This window comes from Quercus robur, chromosome 11 (genome assembly GCF_932294415.1).
Source record: "Quercus robur chromosome 11, dhQueRobu3.1, whole genome shotgun sequence".
NCBI lineage: Eukaryota > Viridiplantae > Streptophyta > Magnoliopsida > Fagales > Fagaceae > Quercus > Quercus robur.
In genome coordinates this window covers 30,981,053-31,008,827 of record NC_065544.1, presented here as the reverse complement: position 1 = coordinate 31,008,827, position 27,775 = coordinate 30,981,053, and the positions used below count along the sequence as shown (strand labels likewise).

The following is a 27,775-nucleotide window of genomic DNA, read 5'->3' as shown; positions in this document are numbered from 1 at the left end:
AAAGCTAATGCGTTATCTGTTCTTTTGCAGACGGCAAAGTGTTTGTTCAGGACCTCAGAGCCGTCCACATCAGGGACCTAAACTTCGTCCTCCGTTCCGAGATCTACGTGCATTGGGACGGGCAACTCCGGGCCTCACACCTGATCCTCGGCGTGGAACCGGTTTACTCTACTTGGCAGCCTTTCAAGCAGGCGTTGATAGTTGACAGCCCCCTGCTATCGTACATAGACGTCCGGTACGTGAATTTCTTGCCGCCGAAGCTTACAACCGGGGAAGCGAGGGAATTTGGTCGGCGGTTCACTGCCGCGGACGAACTAGTTCCCCTGCGAGACGATTCCGCGGAACAGGTATCCCGGCGCCTTAGAGAGAGAGCTCACGAAACCATACAACAAGGGGAGCAGCCCCATCCCGAGGATCCACCCGCCGAGCATCAACAGCAAGTGATAGACGCGGCTAACTTGCTAGCTGAAGCGATCCAGCCCGGTGCAAGAATGGTGGCAAGGAGAGTAATGACCCTTGACAGGTTCGTGCCTGGTGCCCGGCCGACCAACCAGCCCCCGCCTACTCAGGGTCGGGGTCCAGTTTCTCAACCTCCTCCCCCCTCGCAGTCCGGACGTGCCCGGAAGAAACAGAAAGTAACCGAGCAACATTCCACGGGCCCGGGGGATGCCGCTGTCCAGACTCCTCCCCGACCAACAGGGGGAATTGTTATCCGCGAGCCGCCAACCGAAGCCGGCACGGGGGGCACGTCCTCCTCCCAAGTGGCTCCAGCGTGGGAGCCAAAGTTCCTTCTGGACGGCAAGCCATTGCCATCGACGGCCTCTGTTCGGATGTGGGATAAGGGCGAGGGCGGCCGTATTGCCCAAACCTTGGCCGGAGCTCTCCAACTTCCCGAGGACATGCACGCCTTTGATGATGGGTCCGAGGAGTCCGTGGGGCGCCGGTTAGAGTGGCACGCCATTGCGGTAATTCTTTTGTCCATTTGCTCCATGTAGATTTCCTTTTGTCACTTTGCTAACCTTCGTGCTTGCTAGGCCGCTCAACTGGCTCACATTGTGGCTGCCCGGGCACGGGAGCTTGATGAGGAAAATGAGCGCGAGAAGGGGGCGCGGGAGTCAGCAGTAAAAACGGCCAAGGAAAAAGCAAAGATTGCTGAGGCTGCCGAGAAGAAGGCTGCTGCCGCGGAGAAGTTCCGAGCATCGGCTGAAAAGAGGTGTGCAGACCTCCTGGCCAGGCAAAATGAGACGGAACTCAAACTAGCCGAAGCCCTCAGCCTTAACACCTCCCATGCCGACGAGATAGCTGATCTCAGGGCAAGCTTGGCGGCCGCGGAGCAAAAGTGGTATGAAGTAGGCTTTGCCGACGCCGAGAACTCCACAGAGCCGGTGGTGGCTCGGGCTCGGCATATGGGTTTCGAGGCCGGGTGGTTTGCTGCTCTTTAGGCAATGGGAGTTCCTGAAGACTCGCCGCTGAGAGACCCCGGCCAGATTCCATTTCCGAACCCTGTACCTGCCGTCCAGAATGCCCCCGCTGCTTTTGACGAGGAGGAGACGGCCAGTATGAGGGAGTTGGTTGAGCAAATCGACTCTCATGCTGAGCCCGAGGATATGGAGGCCACGAGCATACCTACCGTGCAGGAGCTTCTTGGTGAGGGCCAGCCTTTTCTACTGACCGTCCAGCAGGAAGTGCCAACACCGACTCAACCTCCCAGCTGATTTTATTTTTACTTGTTAGCTTATTTTTATTTTGTTTTTATTTGCCTATGTCACCGGGATGTGGTGATTGAACACTTGCTTTAGTTTGTCGGTTTTATTTGCCCATGTCACCGGGATGTGGTGATTGAACAATTGCTTTTACCTGTTTAATCAGTAGTCCGTTTTCTGCTTCCGTTCCAATTTGTTGAATGAAATTATCTTTGTTTTGTGTTTTGCTCGAATTATACCAGTGCTATGGCCGCTTAATAGAATGGTACCCCCGAAAACCTGTTGTGCGGCGCTGTGAGAATTTTGAGAGCGCTATTGGACTTAGTTTTTGAAAAAAAAAGGTTAGGTTTTTATCAGGATTTGGTTTAACCGAGGATTGTGCTTTCGTCCTTATAGATTTGATTGTAAGGTTCTCACCTGTTCGGCGATATTGATCGAGCCGAGGATCAGGTTTCTGTCCTTAGGTTTTATTCATAAGGTTTTCACCTGCTCGGCAATGTTGATCGAGCCGAGGGTCAGGTTTCTGTCTTTAGGATTTATTCGTAAGGTTTTCACCTGCTCGGCGATGTTGATCGAGCCGAGGGTCAGGTTTCTGTCCTTAGGATTTATTCGTAAGGTTTTCACCTGCTCGGCGATGTTGATCGGGCCGAGGGTCAGGTTTCTATCCTTAGGATTTATTCGTAAGGTTTTCACCTGCTCGGCGATGTTGATCGGGCCGAGGGTCAGGTTTCTGTCCTTAGGATTTATTCGTAAGGTTTTCACCTGCTCGGCGATGTTGATCGAGCCGAAGGTCAGGTTTCTGTCCTTAGGCTTTATTGGCGATTCTCTTGGTGTGGTTACAGGGTCAAAAAACAGCATAAACAAAAAAGTTCATCATGCTCATAATCTTAATAGAATACAAGTTTTGGCTTACATCGATGGTTACGCGTAGAATTTCTTCAGGTTGTTGGCGTTCCATGGTCGGGGGAGCGGCCTCTCGTCCAGGTCCTCCAAGTGGTAGGCCCCTGCACCTGCGACGGCTGTGACTCTGTACGGTCCCTCCCAACTGTGAGCAAGCTTCCCTGCAGCCATGTCTCGCATGTGCCCCACTACCCTTCTTAACACCAATTCCCCGGCACTGAACTCCCTGGTCTTTACATTTCGGTTGTACCTTTGCTCCAGCTTCTGCTGATACTCGGCAAGACGTACGGTCGCGGCCTCCCTGCACTCTTCTAGCCAATCCAAATGCTCCATCATAAGGTCGGCGTTCTGTACGGGGTCAAACCCGGCGACCCGTGCACTGCATAAGCTCACCTCGGTTGGTATCACTGCTTCTGCTCCGTATGCCAGAGAAAATGGGGTTTCCCCCATGGATCTCCTGGGGGTCGTGCGGTAGGCCCATAAAACACTGGGTAGTTCTTCTGCCCATCTTCCTTTCGCTCCATCCAACCTTCTCTTGAGCCCGTTCAAAATAGTCTTGTTTACTGCTTCAGCTTGGCCGTTGCTCTGGGGGTATGCTGGGGTTGAATACTTGTTCTTGATGCCGAGCTCGCTGCAAAAAGTCCAAAAAGCGTTGCTGTCGAATTGTAGCCCGTTGTCTGTCACTAGTGAATTCGGCACCCCAAACCTTGTGACTATGTTTTTCCATACAAATTTTTTCACGTCAGTATCCCGGATATTGGCCAAGGCTTCAGCTTCAGCCCACTTTATGAAGTAATCCACAGCCACCAATACAAAACGGCGGTTCCCCGTTGCTCGGGGGAACGGCCCGAGGATGTCAAGCCCCTATTGTGCAAATGGCCACGGGCTGCTGACAGGATTTAGATGTCCTGTCGGCTGATGGATCATTGGGGCGTGCTTTTGACATTGCTCGCAACTCCGAACGTATTCGGCGGCGTCCTTCTGCATCTGTGGCCACCAAAACCCCTGCGTCATTGCTCTGTGTGCTAAAGATCGTCCCCCAGCATGACCGCCGCATACTCCTTCATGCAGCTCGGTTAGAAGCTCCTTGACTCTTTCAGGATGCAGGCACAAGAGGTAAGGGCCCGCGAAGGACCTTCTGTACAACTTTCGGTCCGAAGATAACCAGTACCTGGGAGCCATTCGTCGAATCTTGTTGGCCTCGGCCTCGTCCTCTGGAACTTTATCTTCGGAAAGAAAGTCTATGATCGGGTTCATCCAGCATGATCCGGCCACCGCCACCTGCGCGACCTCTACTCCGGCTTGGTCGAGAGCAGTCTTCACACAGATGCTTGGCTCCCTTACAAGTTCAATCGTGATAAGCCTCGGGGTGTCCTCGGTAGCAGATGAGGCTAACGTGGCAAGAGAGTCAGCATGCCTGTTTTGTGACCGGGCTACCTGGGATATCTTCACCGTTCCAAACTGACCGATAATTTGCTTTGCCGTACATAGATAAGCTTTCATTCGGGGATCCCGAGCCTCGAAGTCCCCAGTGATCTGACAAACAACCAGCCGAGAGTCCGAGTAGATTTCCACGTCCTTGGCGCCCAGATGCAATACTGCCCTCAGTCCGGCCAGCAGGGCTTCATATTCGGCTTCGTTGTTCGAGGCTTTGGACCCCAATCTGAAGGAATGTTCCAGTCGCATACCTTCAGGGGTGACTATGACAATACCAGCCCCAGCCCCCATAGCATTTGATGCGCCGTCCACAAATAACCTCCACGGGCGAATCTCCGCACTACAGATTACCTTGCCTTCACCCTTAGGTGTAAATTCCGCGATGAAATCAGCGAGAACCTGCCCTTTCACCGAGCTTCTAGGTCGGTATCTTATGTCAAACGATCCCAACCGAGTCCCCCATTTAGCAATCCGTCCTGTGAAATCGGATCTTTTCAACAGTGATTGCAATGGATACTCGGTGAGGACGAACACTGTGTGTGCTTGGAAGTAGTGTGGTAACTTCCTCGTGGCGTGTACCAAGGCCAGAACCAACTTTTCAAGAGGCAGGTACCTTGTCTCGGCGTCGACCAAGGTCTTGCTCACGTAATACACCGGCATTTGCACTCCCCGGTCCCTTAGTAACACAGCACTTACGGCATGATTGGTGACTGCAAGGTACATAAACAGATCCTCCCCGGGCTCCGGGGCCGTCAACCTCGGCGCCTTTGCCAAATAATCCTTTAGTTCTCGAAAAGCTTCATCGCAGCTCTCGTCCCACTGAAACCCCTTCCACTTCTTCAGAAGTTGATAGAATGGCCGGCAGCGATCGGCAAACTTGGAGATGAATCGGTTCAGGGCGGCCAACATCCCGGTGAGCACTTGCACCTCCTTAGGATTGCTCGGTGGTTGGAGGCGATTGACGGCCTCTATTTGGTCGGGGTTAGCCTCTATTCCCCGAGTGGAGATCAGATAACCCAGGAACTTGCCAGCCCCCACTCCGAAAGTGCACTTTTCAGCATTGAGGCGCAGCCTGTGTTGTCGTAGTATCTCGAATACTCCCCGAAGGTCTTCAGTATGCAGCGACTCTTTTCTGCTTTTTACTACCATGTCGTCGATATAAACTTCAACCGTGCACCCAATTTTTTCCCGGAACATCCTTGTCATCATACGCTGGTAGGTGGCCCCGGCATTCTTCAATCCAAACGACATGACCTCGTAGTGATAGTTTGCGTTCGGGGATATAAATGCTGTCTTCTCTCGGTCCTCGGGCGCCAAGGCAATCTGGTGGTAGCCTTGGAAGGCGTCCAGGAAACTCATTCTCGGGTGCCCGTACGTGGCATCCACTAGCTAATCAATCTTGGGCATTGGGAATGGATCCTTGGGACACGCTCTGTTTAGATCGGTGAAGTCCACGCAAACTCTCCATTTCCCGCTCTTCTTCTTCACTACGACAGTGTTTGCTAGCCATCTCGGGAAGAATATCTCTTTTATGACCCCGGCTTCCTTCAGTCGCTGGACCTCCAGGTTTACTGCATCGACGTGTTCCTTTGATGCTCTTCTCGGCTTCTGCTTTTTCGGGGGAAACGATGGGTCCACATTGAGTTTGTGAACAATGAACTCGGGGTCTACGCCGGGCACTTCGTACGGGTTCCACGCGAAGACATCCATGTTCTGCAACAGGAACAACAACATCTCTACCCTTTCCCGGTCATTCATGCTTGTACCTATCTGGAAGTATTTGTCACTATTTGGGAGAATTCTTACCTTCAGCATCTCCTCGGCAACGTCCGCCCCTTTTTCCTGGGGTATCTGTAATTGCTATGCAGTCTCTTTCTCGGCGTGCTCAGCTTGGCCGAGCTGTTCTTTTTCCCACTGGACCGCGGCTACGAGGCATTACTTCGCCACCTGCTGATTCCCCCTTACCTCTACAACTCTGTACTCAGTAGGAAATTTTACTTTCACGTGAAGGGTGGACGGAACAGCCCCCATGGCGTGAATCCACGGCCTCCCCAGGATTGCGGTGTAAGGTGCGAATGATCGGACTACTATGAACGTAACTACAACTTCCTTGCCCTCCATGTCCACTGGGAGAGAGATTTACCCCTCGGGAATCACAATTCTCCCGTCAAACGAGACCAATGGCGTGTTATACTTCGCCAAATCCTGGGTTTTTAACCCGAGCCCTTGGAAGAGGTCCGGGTACATGACGTCAGCCCCGCTACCCTGATCAATCATCACCCTCTTCACCAGGAATCCGCCTATCCGGGCTGTCACCACCAAAGCGTCGTCGTGAGGTTGGATGGTTCCTTCGAAGTCATCTTCTCCGAACGAGATGTCTAGCCGTCCAACTCTCTTTTGCTTCTTGGATGATTCTCCCTCCGCGCAAGCCACTGTCATCACCATCCTTGCCGCTGCTGCCCCTCTCGGGGCGGCATGAATGACGTTGATTACCCCCCGGGGTGGTGGAAGGGGATTCCTTTTCTGTTGGACGCCCTGCTCGGTCTCCCGGTCAGTGGAATCTGCTACAAACTCTTTCAGGTGCCCTGCCTTCACTAACTGCCCGAGATGATCTTTCAATACCCTACACTGCTCGGTGGTGTGCCCCTTGTCTCTGTGATAAGTGCAGTATAGACTTTGGTTCCTCCGAGATGGGTCGCCCCCCATTTTGTTCGGCTATCTGAAGAATGGCTCGTTCCTTATCCGTTCCAGTATCTTGTGCACGGGCTCTTTAAACAACACATTAACCCCTTCAATCTGCACCTCTGGTTCCTGCATTCTGAAGTCCCTTTTCGGCTTTGGCGGCAAGATGCTTTGCCGAGATCTCCCCGTAAAAGGGGCTTTCCCCCTGCTTTGCAGCCGGTCATCCTCCAGGCGTTTGTACTCCTCTATGCGTCTCATCAGTTGCCTCATATCCTCCGGGGGTCTTCTCGTCAGCGACTCTCGCAGTTCAGAATCCTCGGGGAGCCCCATCCTGAAGGTGCTAGCCGCGATTTTCTCGTTTCCCCCACCGATCTCATTGTAGAGTTCCTAGTATCGGCTGGCATAACTCCGAAGGGTTTCCCCGACCCTCATTTTCATGGAAAGCAACGCGTCGACCGGTTGTTGCACTCGGCTGCATGTTACGAACCTGCTGCCGAACTCTTGAATCAGCTCGGCGAAGCTGTGTATAGAACCTTTCCGCAACCCATTGAACCATCTCAGTGTGGTAGAGCCGAGACTAGAGGGGAATACTTTACACATCAATGCATCGTTGTGCGCATGCAATGACATCATGTGGATGTAATGACTGACATGCTCCACGGGGTCTGTCCTCCCCTCATAGGAATTGAATGGTGGACGCGTGAATCTGCTCGGCATGGGTGCCCGTTCAATCTCATCAGAGAATGGAGACAGGGCTGCCATCCGCAAGGCCCTGCTCATGGCGTCCATCGCGGCGTTGTCTGGCCTTCGCTCCTCTGGCGACTCTGACCCTTGGTTATCATATCCATGCGACCGGGAACGGTCCCGTCTACGACGCGTCTCCCGGGAGTGACGACGTGACTCTTGAGAACGTGATCGGTCTCGGTGTTGTTGTGTAACAGATCGGCTGGAACCTTCCTCGCCACGGTTCCTCCTGGGTTGGGGGTTGTGGTTCCTTTCGTGGCGCCGACTCCTTGCTTCCAGCTCCAAGTCCATTACCAATCTGCGCAACCGCTCCAGCTCCCGGTCTCTATCATCATGTTGCCGATGTGCTGAAACGTTTGAAATCGTCCGGTCTCTATCATCATGTTGCCGATGTGCTGAAACGTTGGAAATCGTCCGGTGTGTCTGGGCCGATCCTTCTCCCAATCCGGACCTTTCCTCTCCTCTTGGATGCTCCCTATCCTCCAGCCGCTTCTGCCTTCTCTCCCTCCATGTCGATCCTCGAGAAGATCCTGCGGAATTGCTCGGAACGTGCCCTCCTGAACGCTCCTCAGACATCTTCTTTGCTTGAGTCTCACTCGAACCACAGCTTCGTAGGATAGCCCCACGGTGGGCGCCAATTGTAAGAACCAAGTACAAGAATTCTGGGCCTTAGATCACTTGGGCTCACAATCTATTTGTAGTGGGTTTAAGGATTTCCTACAATGGGTCGTTCTCGGCAGAGGGACTCTAAGCAACACTCAGTTGATACTCTCTCCTTCACTATTTTCTCTCAATTTTTCTGAACCCCTTCTTCTCCAAACTTTCCTCTATTTATAGCCAAGGTTAGTGGGGAGATCATGATTACAGTCACCGTTAGTGCTATTGAAGGTCCAGTATTATCTGGTTAAAGTGGTTGTTTAGGTGAAAGGGCGGTGCAGCATTTATGATCTTGGAACTTGGTTCCATTTTCACCGATTATGCTCGGCAACTCACGTTCCCGTACATATCATGACCTTCCCGGATATGACTCATGCGCTCTACCGGGAAAGATTAACCGGTCAACCCCGGAAACTTAATACCCAAAACTTGTTTTTGCTCTAAGGCAGTTTCAAGAAGGGCATCAGGTAACTGGAACTTTCTGCTGGGCCTGCGCCCAAGGCTGGTATGGGCTTGGGCCCGGGGCCTAGATGGGTCTGGGCCCAAGGCCAGTATGGGCTTTGGGAGCTCGGTGCCGTACACCTATAATACAATAATGTATATTTGACATATTTTTATTTATTTATAGAGTTTTAACTTATGACACATGCTTCTGATGATTATACTCATTATTATCAGACCAAGACATCAATCACCTTTTGGTGTAGGTAGAGATTGAACCCCAGATTTATTATTCAATCATAAAAAATTTTACCAGTTAACCTAACTGAAACTCACTATTTTTGACAATTTTCAAGTAAAGAAAATTGTTCTATTTGGTAAAACTTTGGGTTATTAGTGCATAATAACCTTAAGACATTGGATGACACAGTTAGGCAATGTATGATGCAAGGAGCTAGTCAAATAGAAAATATGCTACACGTATTTATGGGTTTTGCGACTTTTGCCAATGGTAAAGGACTGGAATATTTTTAATTAGAGTGAGATTTATATCTAATAGTCTCATTAGTTTCATTCTAATTTTTACTTTCGTGCCTATAATCTAATCTAGTGATTCAATTCTAAATTTAAATTTATTGTAATTTATAGTATATATTTTATTGTATTATCACTAATATTTAAATTTTTAACTGTTGTTTCACTATTTTTCCTTTCATAAGAAAGGGAAAAGTACACAACATCTCTGAGGTTTCTTTGAAAACACATTATCCTTCTTGAAGTTTTGAGTGTAATACTTATTATTTATGTGTAAACTATTAATCATCTTTGAAATTAACAAAGAAAGAAAAGAAAAAAGAGTAACTCAAGCGATAACATGTATATTTAGAGTTACATTTTTCACACAAACAATGCCACATGGAGGGTTTTGTGTTACAATTTAAAAACTCACAGGGGGTTTAAGTGTCACATAATTAGCAGTTTACACATAGGACAATATCACATAGGATTGAGCGTTACACTTAAAACCTCAATGTGATTCTATGTATTACGATAAAACCACAAGGGCTTTTGTAGCTACTGCCAAAAAGACTGTTTTAAAAAGTTAAAACCCCAATTTTTAAGGGTAAACATCATTGAAACTCCTAAGGTGTAGCGAAATTAAACTCACTATACCTGATTTTCAAGAAATGATGCTCCACTTCCAAAATGAATAATATATTTAACACTCCGTTTCCTAAATAATTCACAAAAAAAAAAAAAAAAAAAAAAAAAGGAGGGGGGGTGGGGGCCGGGGCACTGAGTGTCATAATTTTGATAATTTGGGGCAATAGTGTCATTTTTAAAAAATTAGGTATAACAACTCTAATTTTGCTATACCTTGACAGTGTCAATGTAATTTACCATTTTTTAGGTGATTGTTTGATTGAGATTTACTATAACATAAGAAAATAGTTGGTAAACATTAAACAACATTGCTGAAAAGAAATAAAAATACGGTGACCTAACTTTTCAAACATTTAGATACTTAAAAGAAATTAAAATAAAAAATTACAAACATCGCGTGACTGGTATATCAATTAGCCATTGGAAGTCTCTCAAATTGTGATTAAGTCATAAACAAACCATGTCCATGATGATAATTAAAATGCAATAAGAGGTATAGAATAATAGCAAACAAACAAAATTGTGTCTATACAAAGTATTTTCAACATAATATATAATAAATGTTTTACAATCAATGGCCCCTTGATCTCCATTATTATATCAATCGCTTATATTTATACCAGCTATAAGCAAAGAGATATAGGACTATGCACCCAATACTGCCACCCCCAGCAGTCCATAACCAATTTTTCTCTCCATTTATTATATCATTGAATAGAGCAATTCTAACGTTTATGCTTAAGAACCCAACTGAAATAATAAAGGCAGTTAGTAGAAGGGTAGCTGTTGTTAACATGACCCCCATTTGCAGTAGTTTATTCTGTTTGTCATCCAACATTATGTTGATGAAGTCCTCTGTGTTATGTACGTACTCCCTTAGCTTTCAAAATACAATCACCAAAAAAGAACTATACATTAACAATGGAAAAATTAATGGTGTTCTTGAAATAATAGAGAATATTAGCGACGTTAAATGGAGTTCAATGCTAAATTTTCAACACATTTTTATGCTTATTAAGGATATATATATATAAAAATTAGAGTGCATTTTTGTGATGCTTGCATGATATTGAACAATTTTAATAAGGTTTAGTTAAAAACCATTACAATCCAAGTTAAAATTTCCATCTTAAATAAGATAAATAAAACTTCAAAGCTCGTAAATAATATAATTTCGTTTCCTTATGTTGGAATCTAAAGCAAAGAAAGAGAGAATAGAGAGAAAGTGGACAAAGGGATTTTGTGGTTCAATTTTGGCTTGCGTTCACTAGAAGAAAGCCTTTTGTTAGGTTCTAAATATTTAGGATTAAATGTTTAGTTTCCAAATATTTGTATGTTGGCAAATTGATAATAAAAACATGTCTAGATTAGGTATTAGACATTGCTCAAGTTTGTTCAAGTCAAGTTTTAAGAACTTTCAAGTTGCAGAAAATAGAAGCAAGCTACTGTGAAGCTCAACTGATCGAACATCATTGCAGAATTTTAAGTCAAGCCCAAGCCTGCGAAAGCGTTTAAGGGTTTCAGTCTAACACTACTAGGTATAAAAGAAAAATCCTAACTATATTTTACAAGCTCTTGGAAGTTTTGTGAGTTACTCCTGTGAGATTTGTGATGTTTATGTACCTTCTAACTCAACAAGCACTTACCAAAACAAGATATCTACAATCAAGAACTAGTGAAAACAAGTTACTGCATAAAGATTTACTAATGCTGATTTGAAACCTTTGAGTGGGAAGTCAAAGTCACAAGCGTGGGAGTTTGTGTTCAGTAAATCCAAGATAGAAGAGTTTGTGGAGTGGGAGCTACATGTGATTGGGGTAGTAAGTTCTACAAGAGGTAACTTCATATTTAGGGTTTAAATCCATTGTAATTTTCATTCTATCATAGTGAATTTGTTTACCTTAAGGATAGTTAGGTTAAATCCTCCTCAAGTTTTTTTTTCCTTAAAACGGTTAGTTTTATTGGTTTTCCTAGGTTATCATATTACAGTCTTTTATAATTTTCCGCACTAAGTAATATATTTGCATGTGTTTAATTTAGATCTCATAATTAATCTAAGTAATTATTTGACTAATTTATTAGGTTAAACTAATATGGTTTAAGGGTTCTAAACATAAACAAACACCTTTGATAGCTATATCTTCTCACCATACTTAACTGTTTTATTACAATTATCCTATAATGTTACAATGAACGTGCAATGGAGGAATATTGAAAAACGACTATAAACGAGAGCCTAAGAATGGCTACATCATGGACTAAGGAGGGAATGTTGTGGCTGAAGGATGGTACGTACACTAATGACTTGAGGAATATCGACAAAGGAAGACACCGTGATGAAACACTTGAACGAGTAACGGCTGGTCAACGGTCAATATCTAACTAGTCAATGGTCTTGTTTGGTCAAAGTCAAACTATTCAAGAAGAATGTTTAGTGTGCACGAGTGTTCAACTTTAAACGCATGCTTGTGGAGGAAGTTTTATTAAGAATTTGTTTAACATCTGCTTATTTTATTGAAATTGAAATTTTTTTGCTGAAAGTATTGTAGATAAAAGCAAAAGCTAATTGAAATAATATAGTAAGACTTATGAATAGTATCAAAAAGTATAATGAAATCCATAAATAGTAGCAAAAATAAGTTGAATAGTAAAATAAGTTAAGTTTTTTTTTTTTTTTTTTTTTTTTTTTTTTTTTTTTTTTTTTTTTTTTTTTTTTTTTTAAGCCAAACACACACTTAGTAGTTTGAATGAAAATGGTCAAACTATGACAATTGAACCACAAGCATCAAAGACTTCTTTAGATATTGGGTATTTATCATGTTCTATTAAAGTTTTAAAATGATACTAGGTGTTGAGATTTGCATGCTCAAATAAGTGGGAATAAACTACAAAGCTATGGATGCAAAAAGCTTTATACTTTAGTATAACAAGTAATTGGTGAGAGGAATTTCACCTTAATAATATGTTGTTAAAATTAATCTGATAAACTGCATAGGCTTTAACTAGGGGGACTATTATAAGTACTTCAAGTTCTTCATATAAGAATTTATTTATTTATTTATTTTTTTAAATTATGTTCATATCTACAATAAGTGGTAAGGTAAAACAAGACTACGTACCGTTGATAGTTTGTTTAGTGTACCATCAATTTGCACAAAATATGGCTCTAAGAGCATTTCAAGCTCCTTTACATCAAGGTTCTTATTCATGTAACTTTGAGTACTGCTAGCATGGTTCCCATGGGGGTTCTCAAGGTTTTGGCCTTCATCATCAGATAAAATAGAAAACCTACAAGTTTCCAAAGAGATTTTAGTTGGCATCCTGATAAAATAAATGAAAATTTTAAATGTCACATATATATGGTAGTTTAAAACAACTAAAAAATTGGAATTCATATGATAAATATGGCAGTGGTGCTATCACATGCCTATCATCGAAATTTGATTCCATATCATCTCCCTCATTCATATTGGAACCATAAACCAACTTTTCGGTAAGATACATTTGAGCCATATCTTCATCATCATCTAGGAAGTGTTCTAACTCATCCTTTACCTGCAGATGAGTGTGACCACAATTAAAAGTAAAAAAAAAAAAAAAAATGAATACATTATTATAGTATAATTCTTTAGTGTAATCTAATGTATAAATCAACAATGGTGAAGTCCTATCATCACAGTGAATTAAACCATATTGTAAGGAAAAAATATGTTTTTTATTTATTTATTTGGGGTTCAGAACCTTTAATCCTCTCAACCTTTTGAACACGTCCAGACATTTCAATCAAGCGGCTTTTAATTTGGCGGACACGTTCCAAATTGAGAGTACTTAACACTGAGGTCAACTTATCTAAGGTTGGATAAGCCTCTTGCTCCAAAGTGATTGTCTGAATTGGAAAAAATATAACAATAAAGAATAAAGGAAATCAGTAAAACAACATATGTAAATTCAAGTTCATAAAAGACTAAGAAAAGACTATATATCAAACTGGAAAAAAGAAGTAAAATTTACTTCGCTCTCTAAGCAGTTACAAACAGTCTCAAGGCATGCCTCCAATGCAACAAACTCAAATGGAAGAACCTTTGATCCATCTTGATTCTTTACATCAGTTTTTCCCTCCACCTTAGGATCTCGTCTTGATCTTCAAACTTCGAAAATTCTTTAGAGAAATTCAAACCATCAACATCGCCCTTCTATAATAGTAACACAATAAGATACAAAAATCTCTCATCTTAGGACCAAATTCTCTTATTTAAAATAAATACAATAAGAAATAAACAAAAAAAAGGAAGAAAATTAATGTCTTCTATTCCAATTGCTTAAAGATTTATTAGCATGGTAAGTAATTTGGATAATAATTTGAACTTAGGCTTTTATAAGAAGACTGCCCAAGAAAAAAAAATGCAACCACTACTCTAACATTACATTACAAATTAAAATCAGAATCAAATTAAGGGTAATAATCTTGTCCCAAGATTAACCTTAAAAATTGGAAAAGGAAAATATATATATATATATATATATATATTTATATATTTATATATTATAGGCCAAAAATTTAAAAAAAAAAAATGGAATCATTCTAACCATATGGTTGAATTGAAAGAAAAAAAAAAAATTATACATGTGAACTCATGTGTACAAATTTTAACCTTCAAGGCTCTTACCTTAAATAGTATAGTCATAATAATTTTATAAGGACATAGTTTAGATACAAAATTTATTGTAACCTTAGATTACAACTTTATTCAATAAAATAAATATTATTACATATTTTAAAAATTTAACTGTTAAATTGCATGTTTTTTACGCTCTTAATACACATGTTAAAATTTGTGTCAATCGGATATTAGTTACTATATGATCTAGAGGCTTATATTTTATGTATAATTTTAAATTACAAAAAACTTACAATTTAAACAATTTAATGATGACATAGCTATTAATTTTTAATTTTCTAGAAATTTTACAAGCATGGAGGATATAAAAAGAAGATGTAATCCAATGGTGGATTTGTTAAAATTCACCTCTAATAAGAAGATATTAAATAAGATTGTAGCATAAAGTTACAACCAATTTTGTAGTTAAAGTTTATCCATTTTATAATATCAAGAATACAAAATTCAATGGTGGATTTGTTAAAATTCACCTCTAATAAGAAGATATTAAATAAGATTGTAGCATAAAGTTACAACCAATTTTGTAGTTAAAGTTTATCCATTTTATAATATCAAGAATACAAAATTTTGATGTCGTGGATCTCACCATGGCAAGATCCCTTGGATCAACTCTTGGGGAGTAACCCATAGATACAAGATTCTACCTGCTAGAATTTTGTATTAAGTAATCCAAAAGAACTCCTAGTGGGAATTGAGCCTAGGATGTCTAGGTAAGTATCTTGAATACAAATTGGCCATTATAAATGGAATTTTTTAATTTTTTTAAAAAAATCATGAATGGATTTAAAGTGACATGTATCATTCTTTCTCATTTACCATCAAATATATTATAAAATATTTTTAAAAAAAAAAACCTAAAAATTAAATCTCAGTTGAAACCTGAGCTATGGTAGCATGGTGAAAACGTTGAATCCGGTTTTGGAGCTCCTCAATGAATGGCATCACAGTTGGGTCCCTAGAATTCAATAAGAGAACCTCGAGTCCTGTAATTATTGCCTTTATATGCTCCAAATTGATCACAATGGCTTTTTCACGGCCCATAATGGTTGATGGGTATGAGAGAAGTGGGTCGAGGACTCAAAGGTCTCGGGCCAGAAGGCCCGTTCGCCGCATGATCGCATACTTTCCGGCCTCAACAACTTGGGCCTCACCCTTTTTGTTGATCAGCATCCAGGCCTGAATTCCTGTACTCTTCTTACGAGGCCCAGTTGGTAGTGGCCGGACTTGATTTGGTCTGAAATCATTAGTTTGGCCGATGTGGGACTTGGATTTATGAGGAGGAGGATGATAATCACCACCAGAGATCATCTCTCTCTATTCCTTTGCATCACTCTGTACCTCTTCAATGGCTATAATCTAAGTAATATCCAAACCAATGCTACTATTTTAATAACTTTTATAGATAGTGCAATACGAGGAAATGAAGTCCCAGGTTGAAACTGAACAAGATGGCACCTATTCTGGTTGCTATCTGAGGTGCACATATATATTATGCTTTTGTATAGGCAATCTTGTTGGCAACTTGGCATAGGTAATATCTGATTTTGAGCTTTTAGGACTATATTAATTAGTATAGAGAAAAACCTTGAAATATATATATATATTTTTTCGATAGATGTAAATGTTGTGTCAGCCATTGTCATTAATCGATCGGTGATTTGTTGCTTTATTGTATTGTATTTTACATGTGCACTGATGCAAATGTCAACTTAATATTGACAAGGATTTGGTTCATATCATTGTATTCAATGACTTGGTGGTTTGCTCTCTGTCTTATATTATTATTATATTTTATAATTTAAAGTTAGAGATTTTTTTAAAAAATTTTTATTTATTTATTTATTTATTTTTTTAAGGAAAAAGGTTAGAGAGAGATGAATTGAACACTTGACACCTTGCTTAAAAATACTAAAAAAGGTCAACTAATTGAGTTACAATATTCTTGATCTATCTTTATATATTGTTATTAGCTTCTTCACACAAGTTACATAATTGTTTAGTCCTCGTTTGGGAGAAGGGAATGGAATGAAATGGAAATGAATGAAAAGAATAATTTCAGAATATTATTTCATTCCCTTGTTTAAGAGTTTTAATAGAGGGAATGAAAAATACATTTCTTTGTTTAGAAGTTTAAGTGGGAGGGAATAGAATGGATAGGAGGGAACACTCATTACTTTCTATTCTCTTAAAACCTTACATTTTTATTTCCCCTGGAATTGGGAGGAATGAGAGGGAATGAAATTAAATTTAATGATTTTTTTACTAAAACTTTCAAAATATCCCTATATATTCAACCATTTATTTTAAAATAGAGGTCTAATAGTAATATTATCATAAAATGATTCCATTCCATTCCCTCTATGTTACTTCCAAATAAGATTACTTACATTCCATTCATTTATTTTAAAATATCCAATCAAGATTACTTAATTCCATTCCATTCCATTCTTTTTTATTCATTTCCCTTGCTTAAATACATTCCATTTTATTTTATTCATTTCCATTTCCTCGTGATCATTCAATTCCATTCCCTTATGAACTCTCAAATGAAACTCCTCAATAAAAAAAAAAAAAAAAAAGAATAAAAGGTTATAAGTACACATTCATATTTATTCTTTAGTCTCAATTCTAAGATAGAGAGATTTTATTTTTATTTTTATTTTTTAATGAGAAAGATATAGGTAGTCATAAGTAGTTATTATTTTAGTGCAAAAATGGGAAATATAGAGAATTTATTTTAAATTTTAATTATTACATAAATTTTAGGTGTTTGAAATTTGTTATTTTGACTCTTTTATTTGAAGTTTTTCAAGTTCATTGAGAGGGGAAAATGTTTCTTTTCAGACTAGTTTGAAAAGAAATCTTCAAACTCTATCGATTTTTTTTATTAGATGTGAATTTTGAAAATCTAACCGTTGGATTATATGTTCTTATTATATCCTTAATGCTTGAAAATTTTCAAAAAAATCAAAGATTAATAACTGTCATAGTTAAATGTTTAAAATTCAAGCTTTTATGATTTAAAATTATGCATAAAAAGTAAGTTTATTAATTAAATAGTATATAACATCCGATTTGAATGAAATTTGACATGCGCATTAAAAACATAAAATCCAATGATTAGTTTTTTAAAATTCACATCTATTCAAAAGATATAAGATGAGTTTTAAGAGTTTTTTCCCCAAACTAGTTTAAAGAGAAACATTGTTCACTAAGAGGAATGTGTGAAGGTATTTTGGATAATTTAAAAAGTGGACACACCAAATATGGACCCATGTAGGATCGTAAGATCAATTTTTGGTTTTTTATTTTTATTTTTTTATGGGAATTTTTTTTGGTTTTGATGAAGTTTTAAGGGTTTTTATTTTTCTATGTTGTGATGGTATGACTTTTTTATTTTATTTTATTTTATATAATTGTGTTAACCTAAGCAAATGTTTTCTAGTTTCTTGTTCACTTGTAATCAAAATGAAGGAATGCTTCATCATTTCTAAATGAAGAATTTATATTGGCTTTGCTACCTTTTAAGCTACAATGATGTTAAATTTGTTTGATTAATATACTAATTTGAGTTCTAATATTACTAAAATGTTTTTCTTATATATAATTTTATTAGTATGTTTGTATTTGTATATTGATTGATTGATTTTTTTTTAGCATGCTTTATAATTGTTGCTAAGTGGTATAACTTGAATAGTTGAGTATGGAGTTGTATTTTGATCTCTTTTGCAGATTTAGTATACAAATATACAATGTCTATATAGATAATGAACTGGATGATATTGATTAGGACGGTAATTATAAGAAACTTAGAATGAGAATAATTAAATGTTTACTTCACATTAATATTCATCTCACTTTTGGATTTCATATTTTAGTTCGCTAGTTTCCATAATAACTTCTTTTGGATTTTAAACTTGAAACTTGGAAAATATTTCCATATTATTGAACTTTTTAGATACATTGGGTCAAAACTTAAATATATTTGTTTCGTCAGTATAGACGTAGCGATGTATGACATACAAATTGCATCAAATGATGCAAATCTCTGTTTTTTATTTTTATTTATTTATTTTTTTTATGGATAAAATCACTACTTACATTATTATTTAACATATAAAGTCATTATCAATGTGTTTTTTATTTTAAATCTAAAAATATGTAGGATCTTATGATTCACAATTCGATTCTACGATCCACAATCCCACATATTTTCCACGATCCTACATAAGATCCTGATTTTGACAACCTTTTATATATATATATATATATATATATTTTTTTTTTTTTTTTTTGAGAAGCGACAACCTTTTATATAGGGTAGTTGTAAAAAAACAAAGAAAAGAGAAACAAAACTACTTGGGGATTTTATTTTCAGTACAACAGTAAGAAATTGGGGGCTCTTGATCTCGTACACATCATTACAAATCAAAATCTTCGAACAATTTCGTAGGTGTAAATTGTACTTAGAGACCGTAGAAAGACATCCACCTATCTGCCATTTCAAGACATTCTTTAGGCTTGTATTCTGGAGCTGTGTGACCCCCTCCCTGTTCAAGTAAAAATATCAAAATTACTCATTTCCTGCTTGTGAAAACTATTGCAATTTTTAAATAAACCCAGATTTTTTTTTTCTTGCCTTCACTGTAGCAAAGGTTAAGCCGTCTCCACTTGCTTTAACATATTTCTCTGTGAATCTATTAAAAAAAGGTGAATTATAAGTATGACAATTTTCTCCATATATGTATTAATATAGCTTAACAAGTACAGAGTTACAAAAATAATAAGAAAAAAAAAAAGAAAGATTAGAAGCTAACCCTGCAATTTGACCATCAACAGTCCAAGGCCTCCAACCATCAACCGTTGTCAAATTCAGAAAATTTATCCATGCTAGTGTACCCACATATGGAATCATCATGTCGTGGTCACCACTGTAACAATGACAGTTATATGATCAAGAAATATTAAAATGATTTTAATTCGAGGTTAATAGAGCTTGGGGTGTGTGTGAGTTTGGGGTCTCCAAGCTCCGGTTCGAGCCGGTGGTACCCATGGGCTTATCCAAATGTACCATGAGGTATGAGACAATAATTGCCACACGCGAGTCTTCCTTTTTTTTTTTTAATAAAAAAAAATTAATGAATTATTTTGAATAATTTTTTTGAAAGATGCATATGCTTTTAATTTAATAAATGTGACAAAGCTGATCAATTTTGAGTTGATCACAGCAGAAGCAGAAGCAAAATAGTAATGAGAAATCACCTGTATATTAAAGCTCGATAGCCTCTCGTTAGGAGTTCTTCATGATAATGGACCACGGTGTGGAGGTTGCTATCATAAGCTATGCTTTTATTGCACCTCTTCCAATCTATTATCGTCCCCTAAAATTTCATTTCAAAAACATCTTATTGAAATTAATTTGACTTGGGATACCACAACTTTTGGCCTTGGTTTATTATTTTTTCGGCATAAATTAACTTCTAAAGTAATTTTTTTACGTGGGTGGTTGGAGAGGGAAATTTAAAGCCTAAACGTCTTTGATAGAAATACTAGATAGTAATAGTTGAACTACATAACCCTTAGCAACAATAAAACGTTATTAACCTGACAGTTAGAGAAATGTCACTTACGTTTCGGACACCAAGAGCATTTTGTACAGTTTGATCATTGGCCCACATGTAAGAGAGCACATAATTGCTATTCTGCAAGGAAGTATAAAGGTGACCTTAACAAGAGAATCTAGTTTACAAAATTGGAAAAATATTTTTTCATGATCAATTCAAATTCAATATTTCACACATGTATCCACAATTGACATGAAAATATTTATATTTTAATATATAAATATGGGTATATAAAAAAAAGAAAAGAAAAAAAGATGTGAAATAGTGGATGTGTGGGAATCAATATTCTACAAAATCAGTCAGAGACATTAATGTTACCCGACACCACTTTTCTTCGCGTGTAGTAGGTGATTGAATGATCTCATCCGGTATGTCGTCAAAAAATTTTCTTCCCCAGTTCATGGTTTTTGGTCTGGGGGTTGCAAAGCTACACTTGGGTTCCAAAATGTGTGCATCATTTACTCTTATTGTGCACTACAAATTCAGTCACACATTTAGTTACATAAACATAAGGATTAATAAAATAAAATGAAGTAAATGAAAATTCAGTAAGTAATTCTCACTAGTGACAGACAATTAGAATTTAAAAATAAATAAATAAATAAATAAATTTGTTTTGAAACAACTAGATGGGCAAGTCCTCTAACCTCTGCGACAAGTCCAATATCATCCACGCATGTTGAATTGTTTATGTCTGGATCAACATATTCCTCGTTGCAACCTGCTTTTATCGACTGGAAAAGCATATGTGTAAAATTTTCAGGACACATGCTAGAAATTAAATAGTGGTAGAAACTAGAAACATCATTATCTGTTGTAATCAAATTATATTACTATTACATCCAAGTAATCAAATGATGAACTCATGAACTAAGGGGAAAAATATTTGCAAGTCAAAGATAATGATTTAAATGGTTTGAGCACTTGTTACAAATGATTACCTCCTTAGTTACAAGTTACAACTAAAAAAAAAAAAAAAATCATTTTTCTCCTTTTGAATTAAAAAAAAAATACTACTTTACAAAGCCAAACCCTGATACATAATTCAAGTGGACAATGGTTCAATGCCTTTTCATATAATCATATTATATGGTTTTGCTCAAATACTACAATTCTGAAAGTGTATTTAGTGTGCGTTTGGATACTGTTTATTTTACTGTAAACTGAAAACGGAAATCAATAAAAAAATAATAAAAAATTATTGTTCATGCTTGAAAGTACTGTTCATATGTTTGATTGCACTGTTCATGTCCCATGCACAATGCAAAAGGTGTTACTTTAAAAAAAAAAAAAAAAAAAAAAAAGGAAAAAGTTGAAAACGTAAATAATCTGGATGTGGATGGGCAAACCAAACCAACCCTTAGTACTACATCAATTAAATTTAAAATCAAGTGATATTCTGTACCGCTATTAGATTGAAAAAAAAAAAAAAAAAAAAAAAAAAATCTTATACAGAAAAATTGACTTTTTTTTCATTTTAGTTAAAGAAAAAAGATTATCTTCCTAAGTGAAGCTTGTGTCTAATGCCTTTTTGCACGGGACACAAGACGTATGTTGTCTTACTTCCTTATGTAAGTACATTAATATCACAAACAAGAATCAAGCATAAGCAGAGGTTTCAGATTACTTCGTAAAGTTCATCCGATATGAGTGTCAACCGGTGGAAATATTTCACTCTTGAATTCTGATCACCATGTTGGTCTGTCACTGGGTTGCCAAGCATGTATCCCTGATTGAATTGAAACAATATAAATATTAAACCAGAATTTCAAAGTTCAGTGTGAGTCAGAGTGAACCAGAACAACCATGACAAAGAAAGGGAATTCAAGTATGATAATTAGGCACATACTAGGAGAGCCATGGGAGGTACGCTTCCATCTCTGTTACCTGCAATGCCATAATCGACCAATATTATGACTAGTTTACAATGAAAATGTTTTGAATAAACTGTATGAATGAATGTTTACCATCTGATATCAGAAGAGTAACTTGGGGAACAATTACGCCTGAATATGAATCACCAGCTATGTAAAGTGGATTTTTGCTATATCGGGGATGATCTAACAACCACTGCATCACAATTTGCAAAAATAATTAACACTTTCAATTAAATCAACAAGAATAACCCATTTGATTTCATAGTTTTTTGCTCACCTTTCTAAGGAAAAGATATATGGCCTGAGGTGATTTAGTGTCCGAGCTGTAGTAACCTTCTTGGGTATGAGAGTACGAGAATCCAGTACCAACAGGTGCGTCTAAAAATATTACATTTGCGACCTGGAAAATTGTAGCCATATATAGTGTATCAAAAATAAAAGAATTAAAAAATATATATATATTCCCTTGCATAAGAATGAAGATGGTGGATAGGAATTTAGTACCTCAGTCCATGAGTACGGGTTCTGAACCAGCGTTGGGCTGCTACCATTGAAAGCGGCATAGTCGAAAGTTAGTGGTCCTGCACAATAGTAAAAGTTACTATAGGTAAAACATTCAAGTCAATGGAGATGATCTTCTTCGGTGGTAGGGGTGTGCGTCAATTCCACCAACAAGACAAAATTGACCCAATCCTCCCCCAACTTGATGCCTCGAGTTGGTTTTCATGAATTGATAATTTGAAATTTTATTTTGAGTCTTGGAAACTATCAACTCATCTAATCCAATCTGACTCATTATATATATAAATTTAGTTTTATTATCCTTATTTTAATTTTTTTTAGTTTGATTTAATTTCATATTTTGAGAAATTGTTTCGATGAATATGAAAATTTGGAATATAATATAAATATATTATATAAATTGTAATAATTTATAGAAAAGAGTTTTTTTTTTTTTTTTTTTAATAGAGAATTTCAACATATGACGTTCGCTTTTGATAATAGGCTCTTTATCATTAGACCAAAACCCCAATCAGTTTTTGGTGTAAAAGATTGAATTCAAGATCTCTTATATAATCATCGATAAAAAATCAATTTTTTAGAAAGCACTAAATATATATGCACAAACTGCATACCCAAATTACCCAATCCAACTCAACCCAATATAATCCAACCCATGTGAGTTGGGTTGGGCTGAGTTCTACATATATGATAGGTTAGAAATTTCTCAACCCACCAAAATTGAGTTGAAAAAAAATCTCCAACGTGACCCATACACATCCTTACCCCTCGGCAAATTACCTAAAGTCTTGTAAATGACATATATGATTTGTCTTATCTCACTGTCTCAAAAATACATGTCAACAATGACATACTGCAGCAATTTTCATGACAATATATGATTAGGCTTTCATTAAAAGGATCGCTCTTAAGTTCTTATTTCATTAAATTGTTTAGGGATAAGAATTTATTAATGTTGATTGTCATATGATTAATTTGCATATACGTTTTCCTTTGGTAAGTGAAATCATATGGGGGAATTTCAACTATTTAAATGGGTTAGAACATATCTAATTGTCAAAGAAAGTTTGGTCATTTTGCAACATATTATTTGCTAAAGAGAGGACGAGTAGATTGAAGGTTGAAGTTGACCTTAGGAGTGTTTTGAGTCTCTGGATAGGTCAGGTACCTATAAAATTTGACTATGGACCTAGACAATCTCCATATCTCAAAAGCAAATGTAGAGGATTCTCCCCCTCACCTCTATTTAAAATGGATTTATTTTATGTTTAAATTAGATGTTATAAATTTAAAAGAATATTTAGTGTCACTTTGTACATGGTCAAATCCAAAAAATAAAATCCTTTTTTTTTTTTTTGGCAAAATCCAAAAAATATAAAATCTTAATAATAAAATATATCCTCTAAATTTCATTTGAAATGAAAAGTATCTTATTCTTGTTCAACCCACTTCTCAGTAAGGTTGAACATTATTGCTAGGGAACCATATGTAACATCGTAATAAGAGAAGAAATGATAGATAATGACTTTATGGGCATGCGCGTTTATATATATATATATATATATATATATGTATGTATGTATGGGCTGAGTGTGGGCATTAAATCCTTAACTCATATTGTAACTTGGACAGATAAAACCATTATTCAACTCATGTTTTTTTTTAGAAGAATTATTTATTATCCAACTAATATAATGTACCTAACTATTGTGCTTCACTACCTTATCGCATTTTCTAAACAAACGGTCACTACTCACTAGGCGTTGACAATGTTGAGTACGAATAATAAATTGGACTAATATGGAACTACTTTGTTGAAAATTGAGTTTTCAAAGAATTTATTAGAGAATTTGGCAAATGGAGAGCATTGGACAAGACGCTAAGCTAACGCATAATTATTTTAATTATGACACCTATCATATTTGTGTCATGTTTACCTCCAAATCCAATACACAAAAACACTAAAAGAAAACCAAACTTTTAAAAATTACGGTCAATTTAAAAAGCATTTAGCCTGAAGCTAACTTTAGTTATATAATACCTTTTTACTCCTATACAATATATCAAAATAATTAAATAATATAAATTATGTATTTATTTAAATAACTATATTTGATTGTAAACTAATTAATACCACTAAGTTGAGTTTGGAATCACACGCGAAAAAAAGACTTAAAAGTTAAAACCCGTGTATTTTCCATCACTTTGGATCAAGCGTCAAAAGGTCATGGATTTGAGTTCAGTATTGACCCATACTTCAAAATGCATCAATCGTGGTAATAGGGTCGAGTAGTAGCATGCCATGTTGATGCTGGTGGTACCCATAAATTTATCAAAAGACTCAAGTGGCAATGTATCATGGGGCATGAGGCAATGATTGCACATATGAGCCCCATTTTTTCTTTCTCCTAAAAAGAAATATCCCCATGTATTCATAATGAGTTCAAGACTGAGTGGAGGGGGAGACCGGGGGGGGGGGGGGGGGGAACACATTTGCTAGCTCCTTTAAGTTCCTAGGTGTGTCCATTAGACATGGCAAAACGGGTCATAATTTTTTGACCCAACCCGACCCTATCCAAAAAATACTTGACCTGAACTCGATTTTTTTGACCTGAAGCAAAAACGGGTTGACCCATGACCCGACCCGTGTTTTTTGCAGGTCAACCCAACCTGACTCAAACCCGAACCATTTTTTTAAAACTTTTTTTTTGGGTAAAAAAAATAGTGAAATTAAGACAATATTGGTTTAATTTTTTATTGTGAGCTTTAAGGGAACAATTGATACATTTACATAACTGCATGCAAATTAATTGAAAGATAAATGGTTAAGCATTCTGTAATGAGTAAAGATTTTTAGATATCAAATAGCAAAGTACATGCCAAGATAATTTAGTTACAGTAAAGTTAAAAACAGATTTAAAATTGTAGACATGTGTGAGACACACACTCAAGTGTGAAAATAGTAAAGCCAAAGTATTAAATTAGCATAAATTATGAAAGTTTAGACCATTTTTTAATAATTTATGTTCAAAATAAACGGTTTTTCAAAATAAATTATAATATTTCCTAGAGCGTGTGCTACTTAACAATGATATGATCTTTATAAAAGAGACCATGTATAAATAAGTAAGCAATCAAACTTTAATGTATATCTCAAATTGAAATAGAATGCTAACTACAATTGATAATAGATTATAAAATTAATTTTCAAAATCGTAATTTTCTTATTTGTTTTTATTCTTTATCAAATGAGTTATCCAATAAGTCATTTGTAATTTTTTTTTTTTTGGAATGTTGATATTGTGTAAAAATAAAACTTGTGTATTTGTTCTACTTATCTTTGTGTTATTTTGTTTTAGATAGCAATGTTAGGATTTGTATAATTTTAAAATTATTGAATAAGTATTAATAAGTTTAATTGAGTTTATTCTTGATATAAGTTGTGAATTCAAAATAATGCATTTTACATCAAGTAATATGTTGCATAACTTTTCAAATGGCAAATACATATTGTTTTTTTTATAATAAAAAAAAAAATTCATGTGAAAAATACGGGTCAACCCGATCCAGCCCGACCCGCAACTCGAACCCATTTTTAACCTGCTTAAAATGACCCGTTTGAACTGACCTGAACCCAACCCGCCCGTTTTGCCATGTCTAGTGTCCGTGTTAGTGATGCATAACATGCTTCGGAAAAGAACAAACAATTCGAAACAATGATGTTATCATTTCATGAGCAAATCCAAATTCAAAAGATAAGAATTAATTAATTAACAACCAATTTAACAAGTTATGGGAAAAGGTAATATAAATTATACAGTTTCCTACCATTCTTCATTTCCATTGTCTCTTTGAAGGTTTTGAATGGTAGACACAAAATTTCAAAATTTCTTTCTTTTAGGTACGAGAATTGAAAAGAAATTAAAGTTGAGTGATATACCGATTTCGTAAAGGAGGCCGGAGAGCGCTGAACAACCAGGGCCTCCGGTAAGCCAAAGCACAAGAGGGTCTCTTACTGGGTTTCTTTGTGACTCAACGAAATAGTAGAATAACTCTAAATCATCTGTTTCCCCTACTGCAACATATCTATATACAATGCCATTGTCACAATTGTTACATTTCCAATTATACATACAACCATGGAAAATTAGAGGAAAAAAAGAAGAAGACGACAAATGTGTTTCATGAAAATAGTGAAGAATTAATCTACAAACTCACCCAGTTTCCAGTTTGAATGGAAGTGTACCAGTATAGCCTGGTAAAGTGTCCAAGATCGTCTTCGAAGATGTTGCAATGCTTGAGAGAAGTAATACAAGAAGTACATGAAGACACATTAAACCAACATACTTGCCATTAATGCACGAAACTTTTAGAAATATCGATTCAGTTGCCATATTTGCTATGCCTTAATTAGTTGTGGTGGGTGATACGGAAAGCAAGAATGTGCCAAAAAAAATTGAAGGATATATGAATATTACTCATACCATTTGTTTTTAACAGATAATAGTGAATATCTTTGAAACTTAAAAAGGGGAGTTGATCATATCTGTTTGATAGGTACTCTTTCGTATTTGCCATGAAAAAATCATTTTTTTCCCCCAAACCGTAGGTCCAAGTTATGAAGGTTTGTTAACATTTTCTCCATTGAGGTTGGAGTCAATTCATCAAACAACAGTGGAAAATAGTTTCTTACCTATAAAATTGCAGCTAACTTTCACTTCATTCAAAAATGAAAATCTTCATGAATTTTATGTTTAATACGTAGGTGAACTAATTGAGTAAGGTCAACAGTACTACATGCTTTGCTTTGACTTTCAGGCCATGAAAATTGATGAATGGATGTACATAGAAGAAATTCAATTACAACCAACTTTCAGTAGCTGCCAATAAAACGGGGTACGTACAACCTAACTTAAATATTGTTCCACGTGGTACACATTTCATTTGCTTCCTACTTTTTATATATATATATATATATATATATTTTTTTTTTTTATGTTACACTTAATAGAAATTACACCATTTTTACACTGTAGATATCTAAAAGATTTAATGGTTTTAAAAACATAGTTGACTATTTATCGCTTTCCAACTTATTTACCTAAATAATAGCAATTTTTTTTTCTCTCTTTAATTATTCTTACCCTCCTAGCTTCCATTTCTTCTCCTTCTTCTTTTGGTAGAACTACTCTATTAAATTAGAAGCAAGTTCCCACTTTACATTTTAAAAAACAGACACAACCTTGTAATATTTTGAACAAGCAAATAGTCGAAACTATCCAAGGAAAAAAATTTGAAAGATCAGTTTATATATAGTTGACGCCACTACAAACAATCAAGTTCAT

The 27,775-nt window shown here is 37.2% G+C and overlaps 1 protein-coding gene and 1 pseudogene across 1 annotated transcript; both read right to left on the bottom strand.

Annotated features, from left to right (window-relative positions):
• Positions 1 to 10,204: 10,204 nt before the first annotated feature.
• LOC126707157 (magnesium transporter MRS2-3-like) lies at positions 10,205 to 15,910 on the bottom strand (annotated as a pseudogene).
• A 2,842-nt stretch (positions 15,911 to 18,752) lies between these two features.
• LOC126707151 (serine carboxypeptidase-like 2) lies at positions 18,753 to 26,950 on the bottom strand. Its single transcript, XM_050406750.1, has 14 exons — positions 26,649 to 26,950; positions 26,371 to 26,516; positions 22,413 to 22,489; positions 22,186 to 22,308; positions 21,999 to 22,101; positions 21,881 to 21,918; positions 21,659 to 21,760; positions 20,679 to 20,765; positions 20,350 to 20,505; positions 20,038 to 20,109; positions 19,670 to 19,788; positions 19,225 to 19,338; positions 19,047 to 19,104; positions 18,753 to 18,957 (listed from the first exon to the last, which is right to left on the bottom strand). The coding sequence occupies exons 1-14, from the start codon at positions 26,822 to 26,824 to the stop codon at positions 18,874 to 18,876; spliced, it is 1,455 nt and encodes a 484-aa protein (XP_050262707.1). The 5' UTR covers positions 26,825 to 26,950; the 3' UTR covers positions 18,753 to 18,873.
• Between the last annotated feature and the right edge of the window lie 825 nt (positions 26,951 to 27,775).